General features: G+C 46.4%; 8 protein-coding genes across 8 annotated transcripts; 3 read left to right on the top strand and 5 right to left on the bottom strand.

The window, feature by feature from the left end:
* Positions 1-2,086: 2,086 nt before the first annotated feature.
* On the top strand, positions 2,087-3,403 carry DFL_005383 (uncharacterized protein; the record flags this gene model as incomplete). The annotated part of the gene is made up of 5 exons (XM_067634635.1): positions 2,087-2,324; positions 2,393-2,716; positions 2,794-3,074; positions 3,158-3,332; positions 3,387-3,403. The coding sequence occupies 5 exons, from the start codon at positions 2,087-2,089 to the stop codon at positions 3,401-3,403; spliced, it is 1,035 nt and encodes a 344-aa protein (XP_067492684.1).
* A 2,124-nt stretch (positions 3,404-5,527) lies between these two features.
* Positions 5,528-6,559, top strand: DFL_005384 (uncharacterized protein; the record flags this gene model as incomplete). Its single annotated transcript, XM_067634636.1, has 1 exon — positions 5,528-6,559. One exon carries the CDS (start codon positions 5,528-5,530, stop codon positions 6,557-6,559), a length of 1,032 nt encoding a protein of 343 aa, XP_067492685.1.
* Positions 6,560-6,845: 286 nt separating this feature from the next.
* Positions 6,846-8,797, bottom strand: DFL_005385 (uncharacterized protein; the record flags this gene model as incomplete). Its single annotated transcript, XM_067634637.1, has 5 exons — positions 6,846-7,142; positions 7,200-7,300; positions 7,367-8,406; positions 8,476-8,578; positions 8,647-8,797. The coding sequence occupies 5 exons, from the start codon at positions 8,795-8,797 to the stop codon at positions 6,846-6,848; spliced, it is 1,692 nt and encodes a 563-aa protein (XP_067492686.1).
* A 1,581-nt stretch (positions 8,798-10,378) lies between these two features.
* On the top strand, positions 10,379-10,764 carry DFL_005386 (uncharacterized protein; the record flags this gene model as incomplete). The annotated part of the gene is made up of 2 exons (XM_067634638.1): positions 10,379-10,441; positions 10,564-10,764. 2 exons carry the CDS (start codon positions 10,379-10,381, stop codon positions 10,762-10,764), a joined length of 264 nt encoding a protein of 87 aa, XP_067492687.1.
* A 940-nt stretch (positions 10,765-11,704) lies between these two features.
* DFL_005387 (uncharacterized protein) lies at positions 11,705-14,019 on the bottom strand (the record flags this gene model as incomplete). Its single annotated transcript, XM_067634639.1, has 3 exons — positions 11,705-12,496; positions 12,556-13,012; positions 13,070-14,019. 3 exons carry the CDS (start codon positions 14,017-14,019, stop codon positions 11,705-11,707), a joined length of 2,199 nt encoding a protein of 732 aa, XP_067492688.1.
* A 353-nt stretch (positions 14,020-14,372) lies between these two features.
* On the bottom strand, positions 14,373-15,713 carry DFL_005388 (uncharacterized protein; the record flags this gene model as incomplete). Its single annotated transcript, XM_067634640.1, has 4 exons — positions 14,373-14,693; positions 14,768-14,937; positions 15,010-15,595; positions 15,672-15,713. 4 exons carry the CDS (start codon positions 15,711-15,713, stop codon positions 14,373-14,375), a joined length of 1,119 nt encoding a protein of 372 aa, XP_067492689.1.
* A 958-nt stretch (positions 15,714-16,671) lies between these two features.
* On the bottom strand, positions 16,672-17,317 carry DFL_005389 (uncharacterized protein; the record flags this gene model as incomplete). Its single annotated transcript, XM_067634641.1, has 3 exons — positions 16,672-17,051; positions 17,112-17,185; positions 17,262-17,317. The coding sequence occupies 3 exons, from the start codon at positions 17,315-17,317 to the stop codon at positions 16,672-16,674; spliced, it is 510 nt and encodes a 169-aa protein (XP_067492690.1).
* Positions 17,318-18,786: 1,469 nt separating this feature from the next.
* Positions 18,787-19,375, bottom strand: DFL_005390 (uncharacterized protein; the record flags this gene model as incomplete). Its single annotated transcript, XM_067634643.1, has 3 exons — positions 18,787-18,824; positions 18,889-18,894; positions 19,108-19,375. The coding sequence occupies 3 exons, from the start codon at positions 19,373-19,375 to the stop codon at positions 18,787-18,789; spliced, it is 312 nt and encodes a 103-aa protein (XP_067492691.1).
* Positions 19,376-19,999: the final 624 nt, after the last annotated feature.

Below are 19,999 nucleotides of genomic sequence, written 5' to 3' on the forward strand. Positions count from 1 at the left end.
CCTCGACGGTTCCAGGAGAGATAATCGGGATTTGTGAGAATGGTATTGGGAAGTGATAGGGACGGGTAGTTGGGTGTGGAAATTTGTGATTGATTTGCAATTGGGTTTGAAGTGGTTAGTGGGTTTTGGAACACCCTGGTTTTAATTTGCTAAGTAGAGAGGCAGCAGGTCAGATGCATGGACCCTGCTGTGTGAAATTTCATATTGAGAGAGGTTTGAATGGGTTTAGGAGCGGGGTGGTGAGACCTACATACATGTAGTCTGTAATCTTTTCTTTCTGCCTGGACACGGCAAGATATCAGAAGGATCCGGTTTGCCCACCTGCTGCCATGGCTATCTTGAGACCTTGGATTATGCCCTTCCCTTCTTTTGTTTAATGTTGGTCATTGATGTTACCTTGTAGATGCAGCATGCAAGTGAAATCCGCGGTACTTGCCTTTGCCTTTGCGGGGTTGCCTCGGGAAAGGTGAGTTATGAATGCGGGGAATTATTGGCTCGCTGGGTCTGAATATTCCGCTATCGGTGTTGGATGCCTATATACCATGTACATGTTTCTTGTGGTCGTAAGGAGTCAGAATTTCGATAGAGCACACACGCGTGAGCGTATACCCTGTCTGAATCTCAATACAAGACAGGAAAACTGGGTACCCTGGGTTGATATTGCAGGATGTTTGAAACCTATTGCTCTGCCGACGGCCGACCGGCCATGCACTTAATCCATCATCGATCGAATGAAAGCGACGTTGAAGTGTTTCAATAGATCCATGGGTCGGTGGATTTACTGGTTTTGATTTAGGTGCGGTACTATGCTCCTAGGAATCGAAATATCGAAACGCTGTCGCCTAGGGGTTCTATATGTTCGGATTACCCTGTCGTAGGTGGCGATGTTGCCTGGAATCATGGCATGGTAGGCATGAAACTTGAGCAGATCAATATCGCCGAGGAGGATCTGGAATGATGTATTCAATGACCAATACTATCGTGCGTCTTCGAAGTCGCCGGCCCCTCGAGCCGTTAAACCACAGTATATAGTCCCCGACCGAATCGTAGCGTAACAGTGGTTATCGATGAATTCGGTTGACGAGGCTTGTACAATCCCCATGCTTCATTCTGAGGTCTTTGAGTGTATCGAGCTGTTAGCCCCCGTATATTTGATAGCTCAATAGTTGAAGGTGAGGATGCAGTTCTGTACGTGCTATTGCTAGCAAGGATGCTGCCCAACTCCAACCTCACATGGGCTGGGGCGCGCGTGAAGTCAATTCATGGCTCCAATAACCTCGAGTTCATCGACACAGCGATACGTACGACTAGCCATTGACTTAAGCATCGATAATAAGCGGGCGTTTGTAACCGCTAGCGGAAACTTCGATGCGGAACCTTAGCTTTATTATACGGATATCGAGCAGATAAGGAGTCGAGTGTGAAGCAGATTGAATTGTGTCCTACAAAGCCAACAAATATGTCACCGGAGAACATTTAATGGTGTATAAATTATCAAAATATTTTGAGACGGTTCGAATTGCGCTTATTGGCGAAGCAGGCCCGGGACACCTCCATACAATCGATTCGAGAATGATATTCTCGGAATCATGATAGGTCCAGATGTTTGAAGCAATAGAAGACCTAGCAAGGATAGTACTATACCGTATATAGCTTCTCTAAATAGGGCAAGGTTAGTGAACCAGGTAGTGTTATAAACCATCGAAAGTGCCTACGGCGTACCGTTCTTGTGACCTATTCCTTTGATATGAAACCTAAAATGCATCTCCTTGAAGATAGGTATCATATTGAGTCTAAATCAAGCTTCAATTCTATTTTCCATGCATGTGATGGCTGCGGGTCCCTGGGTCACCTTGGAGCCTCTAATTACCCTGATGTCGTGATATACTAAATACATGTCGATCGAGATTATTGCTCGGCTATATCGACATATATATCCAACCTGTCGGCAGGTCTTATCGCAACCTCATCACAATAATGCTAAGTAGACACGCCTAGCAGCTTGGTGTTTGAAACCCATCCCAGCTTGCCACCTCCTATCGATATACCTTCCTAATGTTCAATCACCGCAAAGTAAATACCAAAAATGGGCTCATCTATTCGTCCCGGGTACCTCTCGTCTCCAATCCTTCAGCAAATTGAAGTATCTACGGATAAGAATGATCCGAATATTTCCATATCCGACCCTGACTTTCACTTCTTACCGTCGAGGTCAGTCAGTGTGTTTGGTGGCCAGGTGATTGCTCAAGCCATCCTGGCTGCTCATGCTACTGTCGACCCCGCTCTGGATATCCATTCGATTCATTCTACGTTCATTGATAAGAGTATCTATCCCACATTCCTAGTCGCAGTCCCTTGGAAATTATAGGCAGCTAACATGTGGTATATTTAGCCGACCCGAAGCAGGCCCTGGTCTATCGTGTCTCCAGCATCAGGACAGGGAATACGATTGCTAATCGTGTCGTCAATGTCTTCCAACATACGAGGCTCGTCTTCATGGCGACAATGTCGTTCCATCGTTTCGAGAAAGAGCCTGCACTCAGGTACAATGACACGTTGCCAACGAGCTTTCCTCCGTTTGATATGATGATTCCGGTTAAAAGATCGGATTATTATCAAATGATCTTTAAGGATGGGTTGAAGGAGAATGATGAGATTCTCTTGGCAGCTTTGGAGGTTAAGCATCTAATGCCTAATCCAACTGTCCTCCATGCTGGTATGTCGATGGAACTGATCGTCAGAGCGGGCTTGGAAGAATACAAAACCGTTGACTAACCTGTGACGGATGCATAGAATTGGCCAAGTTGAAGGATTTCTTCAAAGAAACTCCCAATATACCTATCGCTGGTACCGGGCAGAGTAAAACTTACCGTTCCTTCGAAGAGTCTCTCCGATCCGGCAGCTTGGCCAAACTCGTTGCTCAAGCACCATCGGCGACCTCGAGGGTTATCCACCAGTACATGAAGGTCAATGGTGAGCTTCCGGAAAGCAAAGGCCACCGTACTGCAGCATTTGCAATGGCTAGCGATGCCTTCTCGAGCCAGCTCCCGGCTGTTTTGATCCCGAATAAGAATGTGAGTTGTTAGGATCATGGAATAGCTTGCATTACCCATATTGTGATATATAATACGGTTTGCTAATGGATGATTTGATAAAGTTGTTATGGATCACGTCGTTGGACCATACTATCTACTTCCACAAGCCCTTCAATCCATGTGATTGGCTTGCTGTTGAGAACGTTGTTTCTGTCGCTGATGGTGGCAGAAGCCTTGTTGAGATGAAGTACTGGACTAGAGATGGCAAGCTAGTTGCAACTGCTATCCAGGAGGCAAGTATTTATATCACCTCTATATCCTTCGGGATGATCCAGCTAAAATATTTAATAGGGCCTCTTTCGTGGTAAACAGAAGTCTAAGCTTTGAATGCGAGCTTGGCTGGTAATATAGATACTTCTTACTGCGAAGCTTCTATATCTGCTGTTCTGATCGTATAGAACCTTTTCAGACGATATATCTTTCCTCTCTGTCGTTATAAGGCGTAGGGCGTTTACAATGTTGCATTAGCCATGGCATTGTATTTCTTTACTATAAGGGTTTCTTTAACTATATCGCTATAGTCTAGACTAGCTATGAACTAACTCTGCAATTGACACTTCGAAAGACGGGATCGTTAGGATTAATCTCTGCAAATATCTAGGGTTAGAGTGTTAGACTCTCGCCAATTCAGCAAGTCGGAGCATTGGCAACGTCGTAGTGTGATTAACTGTAGCGGATGTTTGCGTATCGTCTTAGATAGTAAAATGTCATGGTATCTTATGGTGGAATCTTGAAAACCTTGCCTTTGCCTCCATGCGATTATAATGATATGATGAGGGTAGAGTATTATCGTCATCTCAGTGTGTCCGCGAGTAGAAGTGCATATAAGATCTCTTAAGGGATGTTCTGAGTTCAGGAATTCGATTAGGTGAGTACCGAACAGCTCTATCCTGAAGGATATTATAAGCGATCATCCTGAATTCGGGAGATTTGGGAATATGTATAAGAGGATTGACGGGAATGAGTATTGGTTTTGGATGTTGGGATGTTTCAGATCGCCGTTCGAAGGGAAGATTAGAAGTAAAATGGCAGTAAGGTGGTAGAAGTTTTGGAGATATTAGATTCAATTTTGAAATATTTAAGGCGAACGGGCAGACGGGCTTTTAGTCTTCGGTTTTTCTCGATCAGCTACTTCGAAGCTTCAAGATTCGTAATATAGGCCATTACAAGATTCAAACTACTTTAAGTCTATACAACACCATACGTACAGCAATACACCCTCTATGGATATACACCCTTCCAAGCCCTCAAAAAACCCAACCCACCGGGCCCCTTTTCAGCACCCTCGCCACCCTCACCCTCCTCACAACCTAGCAACAGCATTCTCTCAGTTAATCCGCCGCCAAGAAATAAACAACGGCACCGCCGGGGCGCCCGCTATCGGTATCTCCGTGGGTTGTACCATCATGGCTAATGCCTGCAAGTTCTATATTCAGAGTCCACAGTGTACTGCGGAATGGGTGTCGGATGTTCATAGGTAAGAATTTGTGATTTGAGATTTTGGTTATACTGGAGGAAGGGGCATTGGCTAACCTTGTGGGGCGATAAGATGTATCCCTGAGGCGTGTACTAGTCTTAGGGAGATGGCATTGAGGCCTTGTCAGGTGGTTGGAGCCGGAGGAACGGGGGGGTAGATGTTGCTGGTTGGGAAGTATCGGGTCTAAAGCATGGATTTCGACCGTAGGAATATTTGAGTGAGTATCTGAAGATTGTGATAGAGTCTAAATCGTAAGGTCTTGTAAATAGTTGAACCTTTCGAACTAGATGTTGAACCACACCGTCGCAAAGCCTGCAAAGACCACACTCTATTGAATTTTACAAGAATAGACTAGATTTTATCTCATTTTGGTCTTTACTGCGAAGTGTATATTTGAACTTCTATATGTTAGAGGTAGTCTCGTACCTAGACGTCGGTTGCCTACAGTCTCATAAGTGTCTTAGAGGGTCTCTGGCCTCGAGCGTTTTGTGTTGTCGACGTTGTAAAACAACCCACCCGAAAAGGAAAATTACAGCCTTGAAATTCGATGCTAGCCCTCAACAACCCTCCAACCTTTTGATGACCACCTTCATCGCGCACAAAGTGTGGAAGTCGTCACATCCTCCAATGTCGCTCTTTCGAAGGTAGCAACTACTATTCCGAGGTCTCTACGCCGCCAATTGATACTGCCATGCTGGTTTGCAGGCGACTATCAGCGGTAATATGTACGGCACATACGTCATACCGTGCTGCTGGTTATACAGCGGTGAGATGTCAACGTTTCCTGTCGACTTCCACAGATGAACCGCTTCCAGAGAAACCACCCAATGCAGCGATCCGAATCCGGCTCATGAAATCCGGCTCATCCCTACCAGAACCAGAAAACGGTCCGCCCCCAGAATCCAACAAAAATATACGAAGGATTCTTAGGGAGAGGTTTCCTGGGATAATAAAAATGCGACATAGGGAAAAGAGGGCGGCACAACGGAAGGAACGGGCGAAGGCGAAGCTAGCTCTTAAGACGGGCGCGACGGAGATACCTAATGGATCGGTTCAACTGACAGTGCGACAACGGCCGGTCCATAGCAAGCTGACGGAGCAAACGAGCCTGTCCGAAATATGGGAGAAGGAGAGGCAGAAGGGGAAGGGAAATAAATCAGCAAGAGCGAAGGATTCAGCCGACGAGATCTCACACCGGGACTTGACATTTCCCATCCCCACACATCTCGGCAACGTTACAAACGCAAGCCTTGGAAACGCAAACCCGAAATACAGTTGGATATCCTACGACGCTCTTTTAGATGCGGTCCTCACTCTATCGCCCGGCCTTGCCGTGGGGATCCTTAAGTTGAAAGAGGTTAGACGGCTCCGTGATGCATATATACATTGCCTCGTCAAGGAAGGACTACAAAAGGGTGACTTGGTATATTACCGAACCAACGGAGCTATTCGCATCAAGAAAACGGAATGGGCCGAAAAGCTCCATGCCTTGAGGATTAAGCGCGATATTCTGAACTGCTATTCTGTGAACCGCGAGACCGAGGACATAATGTTCGACTATAAATTGGCGGCAAAGATTTTCGGGGGACATGAATTTCCTACAGACACTCGGGTCCCGGGAATTCCATGGGTCCTTAGTCGCGCGAATTCGCTGACTCTGTATCGGAAATCTAGCGATAAGCATGACAGAGACAAGGAAATGATGGCAGAGGAAATTGCTCGGGGGGGCGGGTTTACGGCACTTGCTGCTTCGGACACATCTGAGGAAACACCTGGGGCGAGCGTTGATCCACGGGTAGTTGATGCGGCTTCGGCCCCGAATACTACTAACCAACAGGTGGCTGCGGAAGCAGTTGATGGTGTAGTTGGTACGGAGGATCAAAATTCTTCGCAAGTTGCAGGTACAGCGGAATCCAATTCTACGATACCGTCCACCCCTTCACCCGAGGCACTGCTTGATGGCGGATACGAATATCTTCGCAAATGACGATAAACCTAGCACTGAAAGGACGACATCTTCGTCAAAAGTGTTGATTACCAAATGCGCAAACAACTATGTATTATACCGCCATCAGCGAACGACGACTAATTTATTTGTATATATTTGACATATCGTTTACCCCCTCGGCTAAGGACGAGAGGGGTTGTATATGAAACTGCAAGTTGCATCAAAATAGAAACAGCGAGATATACCATCTCCCCCAGGCTTACAAAACAACTCGAACAAAAGGCTATAGGATTGTTGTCACATTATATCACAGAGCTGATGACTCTTAAGCATGATGCTTAGCATCAATGTCCTTCTCTGACAAAACCTCGTCGCTATGGTAAGCACCATCGCCATTCTGAATCAATCCAAGCTCGGCATAGATGACCTCCAGTCTTTGCCTATCAATAGCGGAAGTTCCGGCTTCGTCGCCGAAGACTTCGTCCATCTCCTCGAGCGAGAGGTTTTTGGTTTCCGGAACGAACCACCATACGAAACCGGCAGCGATGGTGCAGATGAGGCCGAAGAAAATGAATGTACCGTATTTGGTGGATTCGACCATGTCTGGGGTCGCTTGTCCGATCTGGAAAAATCCATTAGTTTATCTTTCGCTGCGAATCGGTGAAAATTGGGTACTTACTGCGAAATTATTCAACCAGTTGGAAGATCCTCCGATGGAGATACCCTTGGCTCTGACACCGAGAGGGAAAACTTCGGATACGAGAACCCATGCGCCAGGACCTAACTACTATCAACGAACATCCTGGAAGGCTGCGAAGCAAAGAAAACCCCGAGGAATTCACTTACCCCATGAGTATCCAAAATGGATTTCATATATCCATACAAATACGACAGCAACCCACCCAGCGGCACGATGATTCGGCCAGTCTTTTCCATAAGATCCGAAGAGGCCGGCGACAATAAAGTGACTTACAGCCATCCCGAGGGCACCGGTTATAAGAACCGGTTTACGGCCGAGTTGATCGATCCACAAAACAGCAGGAATGGTAGCCAAAAACATAGCGATACCACCGACACCGGATGCCAGCAGAGATGTGGTATTTCCAGTCAATCCCAAATCCTTGAAAATGAAGGAAGCATAATAAAGGATGGCGTTGATACCAGACCATTGCTGGAAGATCATAATCCATATTGCGACGTTCACTCGTTTGAACAAAGACTTGTTTTTGAAGAAGCTCATGTATTCGTGGAAACCTAGGAGGAAGTTATCTTTGAAGGTTCCATGCTGATATTGTGGGAAGTTTGCTTCGGACGTTCGAACTTCGAATAAATGTTGCGCTTTGACTTCGAGATATTCGATTCGAACGAGTTCATCTGTTTCCGGTCGACGGCGGAGTTTTGCGAGAACCTCGAGACATTCTTTATCCATTCCTTTCTTCATCAGCCAACGTGGGGATTGTGGCATGAAGATGATACCGATGCCTAGTACAATAGCAGGGACAAGCTGAATACAGATAGGAATCAACCAAGCAGCATCAGATTGGCCCTCTCCGGTTCCACCGATGAAATTGGTACCATATCCGATCCAGTAACTGATCATAATACCGAACGTGATGGCGAGCTGCTGCAAACTGACGAGCGCGCCTCGGAGTTCTGGAGGCGAAAGTTCGGCATTGTATAATGGTACCACCATGGATAGAGAACCGACGCCTAGACCGGTGATAAATCTACCGCTGAGGATGTAGTCGACGTTCTTTGCGCAGGCTTGGACTATCACACCGATACAGAAGACAATTGTGGCGAGCACGCAGGCGCGTTTTCTACCTAAGGCGTCCGCGAGATAGCCGTTGAGGAGGACGCCAAGCCAGGCACCGAGTTCGAGGATGCTGTTGCATACCAAGGTTAGATGTATTCCCGCAACAGGAAAACTCGCAGCCTCGACCGGATTTACTCACGCAGTCATGAACCCTCTAGCAGTCGGGTTCTTGATTTGTTCCGGGTGAACGGTATTCGCGAAAGATGTCATGCTCAAGATTTGCCCGAACATGCCCTGATTGTCTATCCCGTATCGATGCGTCAGTTTACACGATATATATCGTATTGCTTAGATATCGGCCAACACTCACATCCATAGACCAACCCTCCCAGCGAGGCGAACACTGAAATGGCGAATACATTCCCATTCTGAATCAAACCTTTGATACCAGAAGGTCCAGAGAATTGCGCTCTGCGTTTCGAGAACGCCTCGAACTCTTTACCGCTGCCGCCCGCGACCATTTTGACCAAAATGCGGGTTTATGATTTTGATATCACCAGGATAATCCTCTGCAAAGATGGAAAGGTTGATGGAATCCGGAAACAGAAAAAGTGACAGCGGCCATGGGTTCATTATATACCACTTCCTTCAACGGACTCATCGATTTCGAGCTACCCCGGGTAACCGGCCGGGGCGGATTAATTCATCATCCTAAATCCTGGAAGATGTATTAACACGGCCCTTCTATAGCGGTGCATGTACATCGCAATATTTATTGTCACGTTAACGGAAGCATGTATTGGTTGCCTAACTCCTCTATAATAGTACTATACCCGGCTGTTGAAAAAAATTCATCATCATCAAAAATGCCACACTGGGTTGAAACGTTCACTTCAATGTTTCTGGTTGATTAGGCTAATATGGGTCCTCTTTTTTCTTCCCCGCCATTGCATTTCCCTTTTTTCGATGATCGTAGCTAATCCTGGGGAAACGGTGACAGTCAGTTGACGGAGTGGGGCATGGTTTTGTGGGGATGGATCCATGAGGATTAAACCAATGCATCAGGTTGGTTGAAATCATTCGAAATAGGGAAAAAAACAAGCTTATATAAGACTATGCTAAGAAAAACGCCTCGCTGGATTGGCATAGCTCGGTTCCAAAGAAACGAAAGGGAAATTATTTGAGCGAGCCTTTTTGGCTAAAATGGATAAACTTGAAGGTACACTTGTTTTGAATAGTAATGTTTTGAGGTCGCACGAGCGGAGGGACTGTAACCTCGGAGAAAGCGGGCCTATTGTACACGAGGGGAACAAGCTTCTCCCTGGTTCTTGGTTTGTTGGATTTTTTTGCTCGGATTATCCATTATTTTTATCCTTGGGGGTCTGTTTTCTGCTGTGAAATGCCGATATCCAATCCCTGCGATTGAACCTCTCGCAGATACTTGCATACAATTGCAGCGTTTATGAGCCTCGTGCACCAAAATGCACTCTTATGTACATGCCAATACTTATCCTGAATTTACGAGCCACGTCAAAATTGACATGCGCATATGCATAAAGACCTTTAAAGTCGCACGTTGTAAACGAGTCGGTCCTGGATATGAATCTCGGCTATAAACCGGCCTCCATAAAACCTCAAGGTTTTCACCGTTCAAGGTCCGTCGCGTACTTTGAATATAGCTCATGAAGGAAGGTTCAAAAAATAGCCGATAGAGGGATGCATAGCTAGCTTAAGCTTAGCTGGAAAAGACTCTTAGGACCCTATTTTGATATCAGTCCGCACCGTGACCATTATATAATCATCTGCCATTCGATTTTCCAATCCCACGAGGAGTTTACCCGGTTCATTCATGATGCGGTTCACATCGGAATTGTATACTAATCGATAGAATTGCCACGCGCCATCACGCAACATCCGTGCTATGCATGTGGCTTCAAATTCCTTCACACAGATCGACTAATGGTTCGCCAAAATACTACGTATTGTGGAATCATGAAATCGGCCGAGAAGACAGTTCTCTATAGAAATACCGGGTCTTTGGATTCGATCGAGAGCCACGCTCTGCAAATTTCCAGAAAGCCATCGGCTTGGTTAACTGTGAAATGCATACCACGGCGTCCTCACTTCGAGGCTATGCGGTCTTGCGTCGACGCTTCGTCAAAACGGTCCGTTCGGAGTATGTATTCCATTCCAGCAGATCGGTGGCAGTGTACCGGCGGCACCGAAGCCTGTGACACCTACGGTGAAGATTACTGCCGCACCTTCTACGGTCACGGTCATCCGATAGGCCCCCACCATTATTGTTACGAAGGGCCGTCCTCCAACTGAGGAAGGAATCGAAGTTGCGATTGGTGGTGAGATTAAGGAGGAATATATTGAGGAAATTAAGGAGGAAGAGAAGATTCTAGCTGGAAAGGGGACTGAATTGAATGAGGCTAAGGATGCGAATGATGAGGCTGATGATAAGGCTATTGATGATTACTATTAGATCCTTTCCGAGGTCAAATAGAGAAAGCATGTAAGATAGTTATGATGCCGACCTAGATTATGAAGTTACGAAATGATGAGATATGAGACATGGATCTATATATATGGGTGCATTGCTTGTGAATATTGACATACTAATTCGGATATAGATACCATTTTTCTGTGATACTGTTTTTTAGAGTCTAGAATTTCTCTCTGGATAAGTCTTTTGTGCTGCAGCCAACAAAATACTACACCAATCGGCAAAACAGAATTCGATATCTCCTCGCTGAGCCTGACCCCAAGCCAAAAGCGATGACGATTTAAGCAAAAAATATAAAAATAAAAACAAAAGGTTTATCTTAATTAGGGCCACAGCCGGCCTCGAACCGACATCTATCCGTAAAACTCGGATCGTGCTCCCAATTGTACCATGCGGCCTTGGGATGTTAGGAACGACTGAAAGCTGGCCTTGAAATGTCAGAAAACAGTTTCAATTTAGCCTCGTTTCCGACTATAAACCGGGGTCTAAAGCAACGCACTGGTGGGATCATCTGCAGGCATGCCTACGATGCTAGTTATTTTTCAGCTTTCTTGCTTCCGAGTGGTCGCTCTCGAGTGATCATGAATAGGTGATCTCGATTAACACCCACTCATTAAACAATCTTGCAAATCGTCCGAAAAAATATTAATTATACCAACTCCGCCCGAATAAATAATACCATACAATCAAAAACATACCCCCAAGGTTAAACACAAAGAGAAAAAAGAATGGTACTATGTAAAAGTATATATATATCCCCAGTTAAATCCTTTGAATTCAATCGATCGCCCTTATGCTCCCAACAACGATATACCCCTAACTTTTTTTTTTGTTTTTCAAAAAAGATAAAAGCAACCGCAGATAAATGGTTCAGGTGTTGTTGTTTCTTCATAAAAATGCGATGGCAAAAAATACATGGTCAAGTAGGCGAACTGGATTGCGAAACATTAACGCCATTCATCCAATTCCGTACCCGTTGACCTTCACTTTTTCCAGCACTACCTAGACCCGAAGCATACCCCGGCGAGTCGTTCCCCCATCCATCAATGGGATCCGTAAGCATCCAAGATACTTCAAGCCCTGGAGGCGGGGAGGTTAGTAACTCTTGTGTACCGTATGTTGCTGGAAAATATGATTGTTCAAGAATAGAGTTTATAGATGCGGTGGGTGGTGTGACGACGGGGCTATTTAGGTTTGACCCTATCGGACCCCTAGGGGGAGTCGTTGGACTTGCTGTCGCGGTTGTATACTCCATCATATCGATCGGTGGGTATATAAGCCCGATTGTGGGATCAGAGTCAAGCGAGGTGGGTACTGTGGCTAGTAGAGCCGCCGAATCGATATTTGTTGTGTCTTCGATGGGTGTTGATATTGGCATCATCACTGTTTCGTCGATAATTGGGGTAGGTGTGCTTTCGTTCGAAGGTGGTGATTCTGGGGATGGTCGTGTGGAGCTTGGGAGTTCTAGTAACCTTTGGTCTCGCATTGGGTCTGGTGGCGATAGGATTGATGATGTTTTTGTTAGGATTATTCGTAGGAGTTGGGGGTTGGAGGATGTTCTGAAGTGGAGGAGGTCGACGAGGCTTTTGAGATAGTCGACTGGGGTTGGTGCCCAGGGGGTTAGTGCGGCGGTGGATTGGAGGGCTTTGATGCTTGGGACACAGAGGATGACGTCTGCTAGTGAATTTGTGATTTCAAAAAGCTTGGATTGCTGGTGAGGGGGGTTTCAGTGTGTATTACGGTGAAAAGGTGTCAGGGTGGATCACGTACCATTCCCGGGCCATGCGATTCGATGGCGCCACGCGAGATATGCGATAACGTGGACAACAATTCCTCTGCAATCTTTAACGGGAAAGACAAAGTCATAGCTTCATCATCATTCCCCGTCGAACCAGCTAAAAACCCCTGCTGCATACTGACTTGCCACACTAACGTCCTCATCCAATGTTTCGTAACCAGAACATCCGCCTTCTGGACTTCATTTGTATGTGTTTTGTGAGGGTGGACCCGTTTAAGGTTACTTTGGAGTTGTAGCAGTAGTTCTAATGTCGGTGCCTCGTCCGTATTTCGAGATGTCCAAGCGTCGATAACGGATTTGTCGAAGTTTGCGAATAGACTGGCGAGGTTCATGAAACTTGCGAGGAGGGGTTCTTTGTCGATGTCTGGTGAAGGGAGTTTGATTGTTTTGTTCAATACGAAGGGGAGGTCGTGGACGATTGAATGCCCTCTAATTACGACTCGTTAGTGATTGGTTAGTGGTGATATACGGATGGGTGGGACCGACCGTTCCGTGACGAATAACAGCCAAAACAGTCTTCTCCGTAGTTCCGCGTCTTCCGGCGATAGTGAATGATAACCGCTCTCTCGATCCAGATTCATAATCTGGACAAAAGTGATAGCTTCCCTTAAGGACAACGAAGACGCCGACACCTTCCCCAAGTTTTCGTAATAAACGTGAAAGAAAAGACTAGTGAGGATAGCATATATCCCCGGACGTTCCCTCCACTCGAATAACCTTCTCGCCCTTAAAGCTTCGGCTGCAAAATGTTCGGTGCTGACAATAATTGTCTTTGTAATGTGTGTTTCGGGATCCAAGTACTGCTGTGTCCATTGTGGGAGTTGCAATTGGCCCATAACGGCAGACGCCAAAGCAGTTGCAAGAGCATAGATCTCGGGGTCATCCGGCCGTGCATGCAGTTCCGCCAACAACGGTTCCCATTTCAGTATTGGCCATACCGGGTACAATCGATGGTGGTAGATTTCGAGGTATATCGCCAGGACAGATGTAGGGTATTTCGTAACACTCGAGAGTCCCTGCCCGAGGCCAATTCCATCCTGCTCTGCTTCCAGATATGTATAACTCGGGGGCAGAGTCGGGATACTGTTGGTTCCGTTTAGGTATCCCGCACCCGGATTCTGAAAGGTTCGTAACGGCGATCCTAGCGGCGTCTGTTCGGCAGACTCCGGTTCCGTTTCATCGTCCACCGGTCCAGCCGCGGCAGAAGAAGGAGGGTTTATTTGAAGCCCATCGGAGGGGCCAAGATCCCTGGTATATTCCTCCTGGGTACGCTTTATAGCTTCGATAGTCCGGGCAGTCGGTTTTCGCGGACCACCTTTTCTTAAGGCCTTAAGGAAGGTGCAAGGTAAACCGGCCTTGGAGCAAGCTCGGCATGGCTGGACGCCGTCGCATCGAATCTTTCGGATACTGCAACCGTCACATGCACGTTTTGGCATCCTGGGGTCACGATCCGACGACAGGGGGTGGCGGCGACGTGGGAAGACTTAAAAAAAGAAGCGTTCAAGCCTGGGCGGCGACTTTCCGCGAGAACTGCAACCATCGTACAAGGGAAAGCACATTTGTGATGTCAGCCGTGGGTTCAAGACATGCATTCCTGCAGTCGGCTTTAGTTTTTTCACCGAGATGTCTTCCGAGAATTTTTAAAGTCTGGTTTCGAACCACCAGAACGACCAACTACTTAGCTAATGAAGGAGGGACGATCCAGGTTCTAGAAGGATGGGCTGAGTGGAGTAAGGGCTGTAGTACGTACAAAGTCAGAACGCCAATAAGCTCTGCGTGGTCGTGGCTGCTATCGGCCATCAAACTCGTCTGCCGTCTCGGTTCTCTGCAAGTATCGCAGCTGCTGAAGTCGAAGAATGATGACGAAGAAGATGATGAAGACGAAGATGATAGGTTTGCCTTCGGCCTCGTTACTAAGACGCAGCGAGGCATGGCCGGCTTGAACTGGACTGGGCTGAGGTTTTGCTTTGGTTTTGGCTTTGGGCTTCGGTACGTACTTTTGGCTGCTCAACGGCGCACTGACTTGAACTGTCTTAGCTCTGGGTGGCGAAAGGGGGAAATGCAACAGATTCAACACATATTTCTTATTCTCCGATTTAACCATACACGTCTTGACTATACATGTTAAGATACTTGATGACTATCCGAAGAGGTATATAGGATTGAAAAAATAGCGATTCAAACCCATTCTTTATCGCCGTGGTGGCTCAGAAACTTGCCAGTATCCTTCACGGTCAACTTTCCCACCGTCTCCAACATCATGCTCACACTGTCCTCTGGAGAAAGCGGACCCTCAAAGGACGGGTTGGACTTTTGGAATATCTTCGTCACACCCTCGTAGAATTGCGGGGCCCCTAGTAATTCAATAAAATATATATTCAGTATGAAATCCTTTGAAATATTTAAAGGAAAGGGTATAAACTTACAATCCGCCGTCAGCGTCTTCACCAACCCCGGACTAATAGCCACAATCATAATCCCCTCCTCAACCAGCGTAGTCGAATACGAAGCCACAAGCATGTTAAGCGCCGCCTTGGAGGCACAATAAGGAACGTTATCCTTCCACTCCCACTCTACAATACTCTCACTATCTCCAAGTCCGGAACTCAACACCAGTATCTTTTTAATCTCACCCTTCTTAATCAACGGAAGGAAGGCATTAGTAGTATGAATTATTGACATAACATTCCCTTCGATGTTGAGATGTAGGTCGTTACCGAAGACCTTTGTCTTTTCTTCATCACCGACGAGGTCGGTTAGTTTGAAGCTTGAGGCTTCGCCGAGTAAGAGGGCGGCGTTTTCGATTAAGACGTCGAGACTGCCGCCGGTGATTTTTGAGACCGACTCGGCGGCGGCGGAGAGTTGGGTGGGGGAGGTTACGTCGCCTTGCAGGATGTGAACGTTCTTGTGGGAGGAGGCGAGGTCGGTGAGGGGTTGGGAGGAGGTGAGGTTGCGGACTAAGGCGAAGACGGTGTTCGAGGGGTCTTGGGCGAGGTGTTTGGCGAAGGCGAACTAGATTACATGTTATTAGGATTATTGCTTATAACTTTAAATTCTGCGATGGATGTAGATAAAGGGGTGGACTTGCGCCAATTCCTCGGGAAGCACCGGTGATAGCGTAGGAGACCATTGTGAAATATTTGAATATTTGTAGTAGATACTTGTAAGTATAGGAATGAGATTGGATTGTATATGATAAAATGCTTAAAGCCGCTCTTGCTGGTAGTAAGACGATATCAATGATGGATTTGTGATCGATATCCGGAATATCGACTCCCTTTTATACTTTTATTCTCCGAAAGCGGACGTTATATCGAAGTCTGTTCTCATATCTTCATGCTCTGGAGCCATTGTCTTCGCGAGTATTGGAATACCCCCTTTGAAGATATTACTAATTACCTAACGAACGCCAGTCGGTGCACCGTTCCGTCTGGCGCCGAGAATTACATATCCATCGGTAACCCATAATAAAAAGAAATAGATAGTTCTCCCGCACCTGTCCCAGTCGCACTCGCTCTGACACAATAAGATAGAAGCTGCACTAGCGCTGATTACAAATATATTCCTATAGTGAAGGCCAGTGCAATATTCTATCTCCTAGCGATAAATTAGCATTTCCCGTGATATTAGACCTAATTACAGTTAGTTTATGCATGCTTCGGACGTGTTATTTGTTCGAAGATACGAGAGTTTGGATTGGTACCTTGCCTTACCGGGCAGGGTTTGTCGGTTAACTTAGGGTTGTCAGGCCCGTTGGGCAGAAAATTGGGCTTAACGGCCTGACTTTTCTGCCCAACCCTACACAGTATAATATGTTTGGATTACGCCCAGAGGTTTTTGCCCAGAGAGCTTTGTAATAGTATGTTTGTAAGCAGGGTTAAGCTGTGAACTAACTCAGCAGCCAGCACTCTTTTATTGGATCGAAGTTCTTGGAATAGTATCGAGAGGCTCATGGCATTGCATTGCATTCTTGCTTTCATTAATTTGACATTACACGATTGACTGTCTCGTCGGATTTGACAACGAAAGGTCTATCTTAAAAAACCCTCATAGACGTCCTTCCAACCTCCAATTCAATATAATTTCAATCACAACTTCGCCAAGACAGCCTCGGCACCACTGACCGTAACCTCCCCGGGCTTTTCCTCCTTCTCAGCATAAACAATCTTCCCATCATCAATAATCAACGCATAACGAGCAGTCCTCTCACCGAGAGTCCAACCCAGAAGCTTGCTGAACTTGGCTTCACCGTCCGAAGCGAAGATGATGTCATCGTTCTTGACACCGTTGGCTTTGGCCCAGGCACTCATGACGAAGGCGTCGTTGTAGGCAATGACGACGATGATATCTACGCCCTTTGACTTCAAGTCGGAGAGTTTGTCGATGTAGCCGGGGAGGTGGCGGGCGGAGCAGCCGGGCGTGAAGGCGCCGGGGACGGAGAAGAGGACGACTTTTTTGCCGGCGAATTCTACAATTGTCATAAGTTCAATATTCGTTCGTTCGCAAGTTCACTAGAAGGGAGAGATACCCTTGCTGGCATTGTAGTTTATTGGAATACCACAGGAGGTGATTTCGGCCTTCTCTTCGGTGTATGGGATGTACCTACAGAGAGAATTAGCATCGGCCGCAAAATGTGTTGTCGATGGAGTTTCAACCGAATCAGCTGCAAAAAACTTACGAAAAAACGATACCCTCTGGGAAGGAGTCCCCGACTTTGAGAGTGGATTCGCTCATTTTTGATAGGATATTAGTTTATGAACTGATGAATTGATCGGTTGGTGGTGGTATTGAAGGTTGAGATGAGGTTGGAGATGAGATGATGATGAGATGAGGTTGTGGAGAAGAAGAGAAGATGGAGCAGCGCCGAGGGATATCTTTGAGCGACATGACGACATAGGCTGAATAATAGACCCGACGCCGATTTATTTCCGTCATCCCAACTAAGAAGCTCATTAGCAAGCATCGGTCGGTCTAGAACTAGTTACAATACCACACAACAACTCTCCCTCGATTACAACTTTATAGTTTAATAACAGTTTGAACAAGCTCTGTTTGTTGAATAGTTTGTGATATGAGGGATACATGTGCCGATGCGTTCAATATAAAAATCCCACTGTACCGCCGCGGGTAACTGGCTACACAAGCCTCACGACGCGCCCGGCAGTCATGATGTAACCAGGACCCCGGTCAACAGTGATATACCTACGACGTAATAGCTGACACAGCACAACCTTAAGGGGCTGGCCAAACAGACGCCAAGAAAATACTCGATGCCGTTGATCAGACAGAGGTGAACCTGTATGTATACGCGTATACATGGTAACGTCTATAGATGTGGCTATTGATAATTGGGATGCATGCAACCATCCATTACGAGGATAGTAGTATTATTTGGTTGTATTATACAACTTCGGAGCCCGGTTGGAGGGAGGTATGAGTGATCGATGGGGTATGAGCGCTGGAAAGGGTCTGGGATCAGAGTGTTTGAGCGCCCGTTGGGGATTTCGAATTTCTTTCTACACCTTCGCTCACGGCGAAAGAAGGGTTATTTGGATAGTAGGGCGGTATTGCAGACTTGTTTCAGCTGGGTTGTTCATGTCAGACGGATCAATGAGGGAAATCGGTCTAACTGGGTAGCATTCTGAGGGTGTGATTATGACTTTCATAGTATATTGAATCCATGGACCCCAGGGCGGCATTTATAGGTTAATGAGATGATCGTTCATTTAAAATAGTCTTAACTACGATCAAATTGAACCGATTGGGTAGGAGATAATGACATCTTTCTGAGTATGATATTCGATACTAGTAAGAAATCTGAGATTCTGAAATAGCAAGCAGTGGCGATTCCTCCTACTGAGCGCTAATATTTGTAAACGTCTATGCTGTGCTGGCAACCTGTTTCGCAAAGATATTTTTCTTCCTGGTTGTAGACATAAGCCGACCTCCTCCTTCTAACTCGTCCATGGATCCAGGGCCCTTTTGGTTTGAGATCCGCATATCGTATGTCGTACGAATGAATGTTTAATGCATTTCCTGATCTGGTTGGAGCGTGGTCGGCTTTCATATGATTTATCAAGGGGTTTATAGGCCGGTCGATGAGATGGGAAGGTATGCATTTCCTCTCCTTGTGACGTCTAGGTACGAGACCACTACGAATGCTGATTCGATGATTGACTTGATCGAATCTGTGAAGGCGTATGCTAGCCATGATATGTCGCATGATTATGTGTGTATATGTCTGTAACATAAAATTTGTTAGCATCGTGACATCGATTTGGTTGTCGATGGAAGTGAGAACCAACCTGTGGCTAGACATATTTATATGCTAATGGCTTTCCGAAAACTTTGATGATATGGAAAGATCGACAGCGTCGAGGGAACATCGCAATTGCTCGTTGCCCTCCCATGGTCGCAACGTCGTCGGACCCAAAAAGCCCGGGCGCTGTACATGTCGGCCGTAGTTCATTCAAAACGTGGAGCATTCTTATGCCCCACAACCCCCCATCCTCTTCCTCACTCACACAACCTCGGACTCTCAGGCGGAGACTCCGACCCCTTCTGCCTCTCTTTCGCGTGATCCTCATCACTAGCATCGGTATCCACAAGATGCAATGTCCCCGTTAACAAATAAGGCTCCAATTCCTCATCAACCCATTGTTCATGTTTGTGTTGTGCAGTAAACTCCAACCACTCCTTGACCTTGGCTTTGTCGTTTTTCTTCTTTTGGTGTTGAGCAGTCCGTCTGCGGTAAGTTTCTTGGACGGCGGAGAAGGGATTTGGGAATGTCATTGTGACTTGATTGGTACGGTGAATTATTTTGAGTAGAGTTGATAATTGGTTTGAGGGATCAAGCTACATGTAGGCTTGATATCGATATTTAAATAATTTTTGCCCGAAGGGAGGGAATTTAAAGTATGGTATTTATGGCTGGGAGAAGGGAAAATGAGAAGGAAAATCCCTTTCGCATGCGCAACCCCCATTCTTTTAACCATTTTGCAATTATGTTATGTAGGTCACCACAGTCTAGGTCGCTGTTATCGTCTTGTGCTGCATTCCAACCTCTTCTTGCTTTTCGCCCTAATTTCGTCCGCAATCTTGCTTTTCATGCACAAAGAAATTGAGCTAAACTCCACGGCACATACGCCCCGGCCGCCACACACCCCAGAGTTGGTTACGAGGGGTGGTGTGCCACGATGACATCGTATCAAAATGACGAAAGTTAATCCAATCATCCGGTCTCATGGTCACACACGCTGTCAAGCATTGCGGCTGAGCACCGTTTCGTGGCTGTTGATCCTCAGCTGAGGGGTGCCATTCTTCCATTTTATCAAACATTAACGAGTGAGCCCTGGGGTATTTATTGACGTAATGTACTGCGTACAAAAGGAACTTTTTGGGCGATACCCCATGTTA

Source organism: Arthrobotrys flagrans, assembly GCF_004000055.1.
Source record: "Arthrobotrys flagrans strain CBS H-5679 chromosome Unknown unitig_0, whole genome shotgun sequence".
Lineage (NCBI taxonomy): Eukaryota > Fungi > Ascomycota > Orbiliomycetes > Orbiliales > Orbiliaceae > Arthrobotrys > Arthrobotrys flagrans.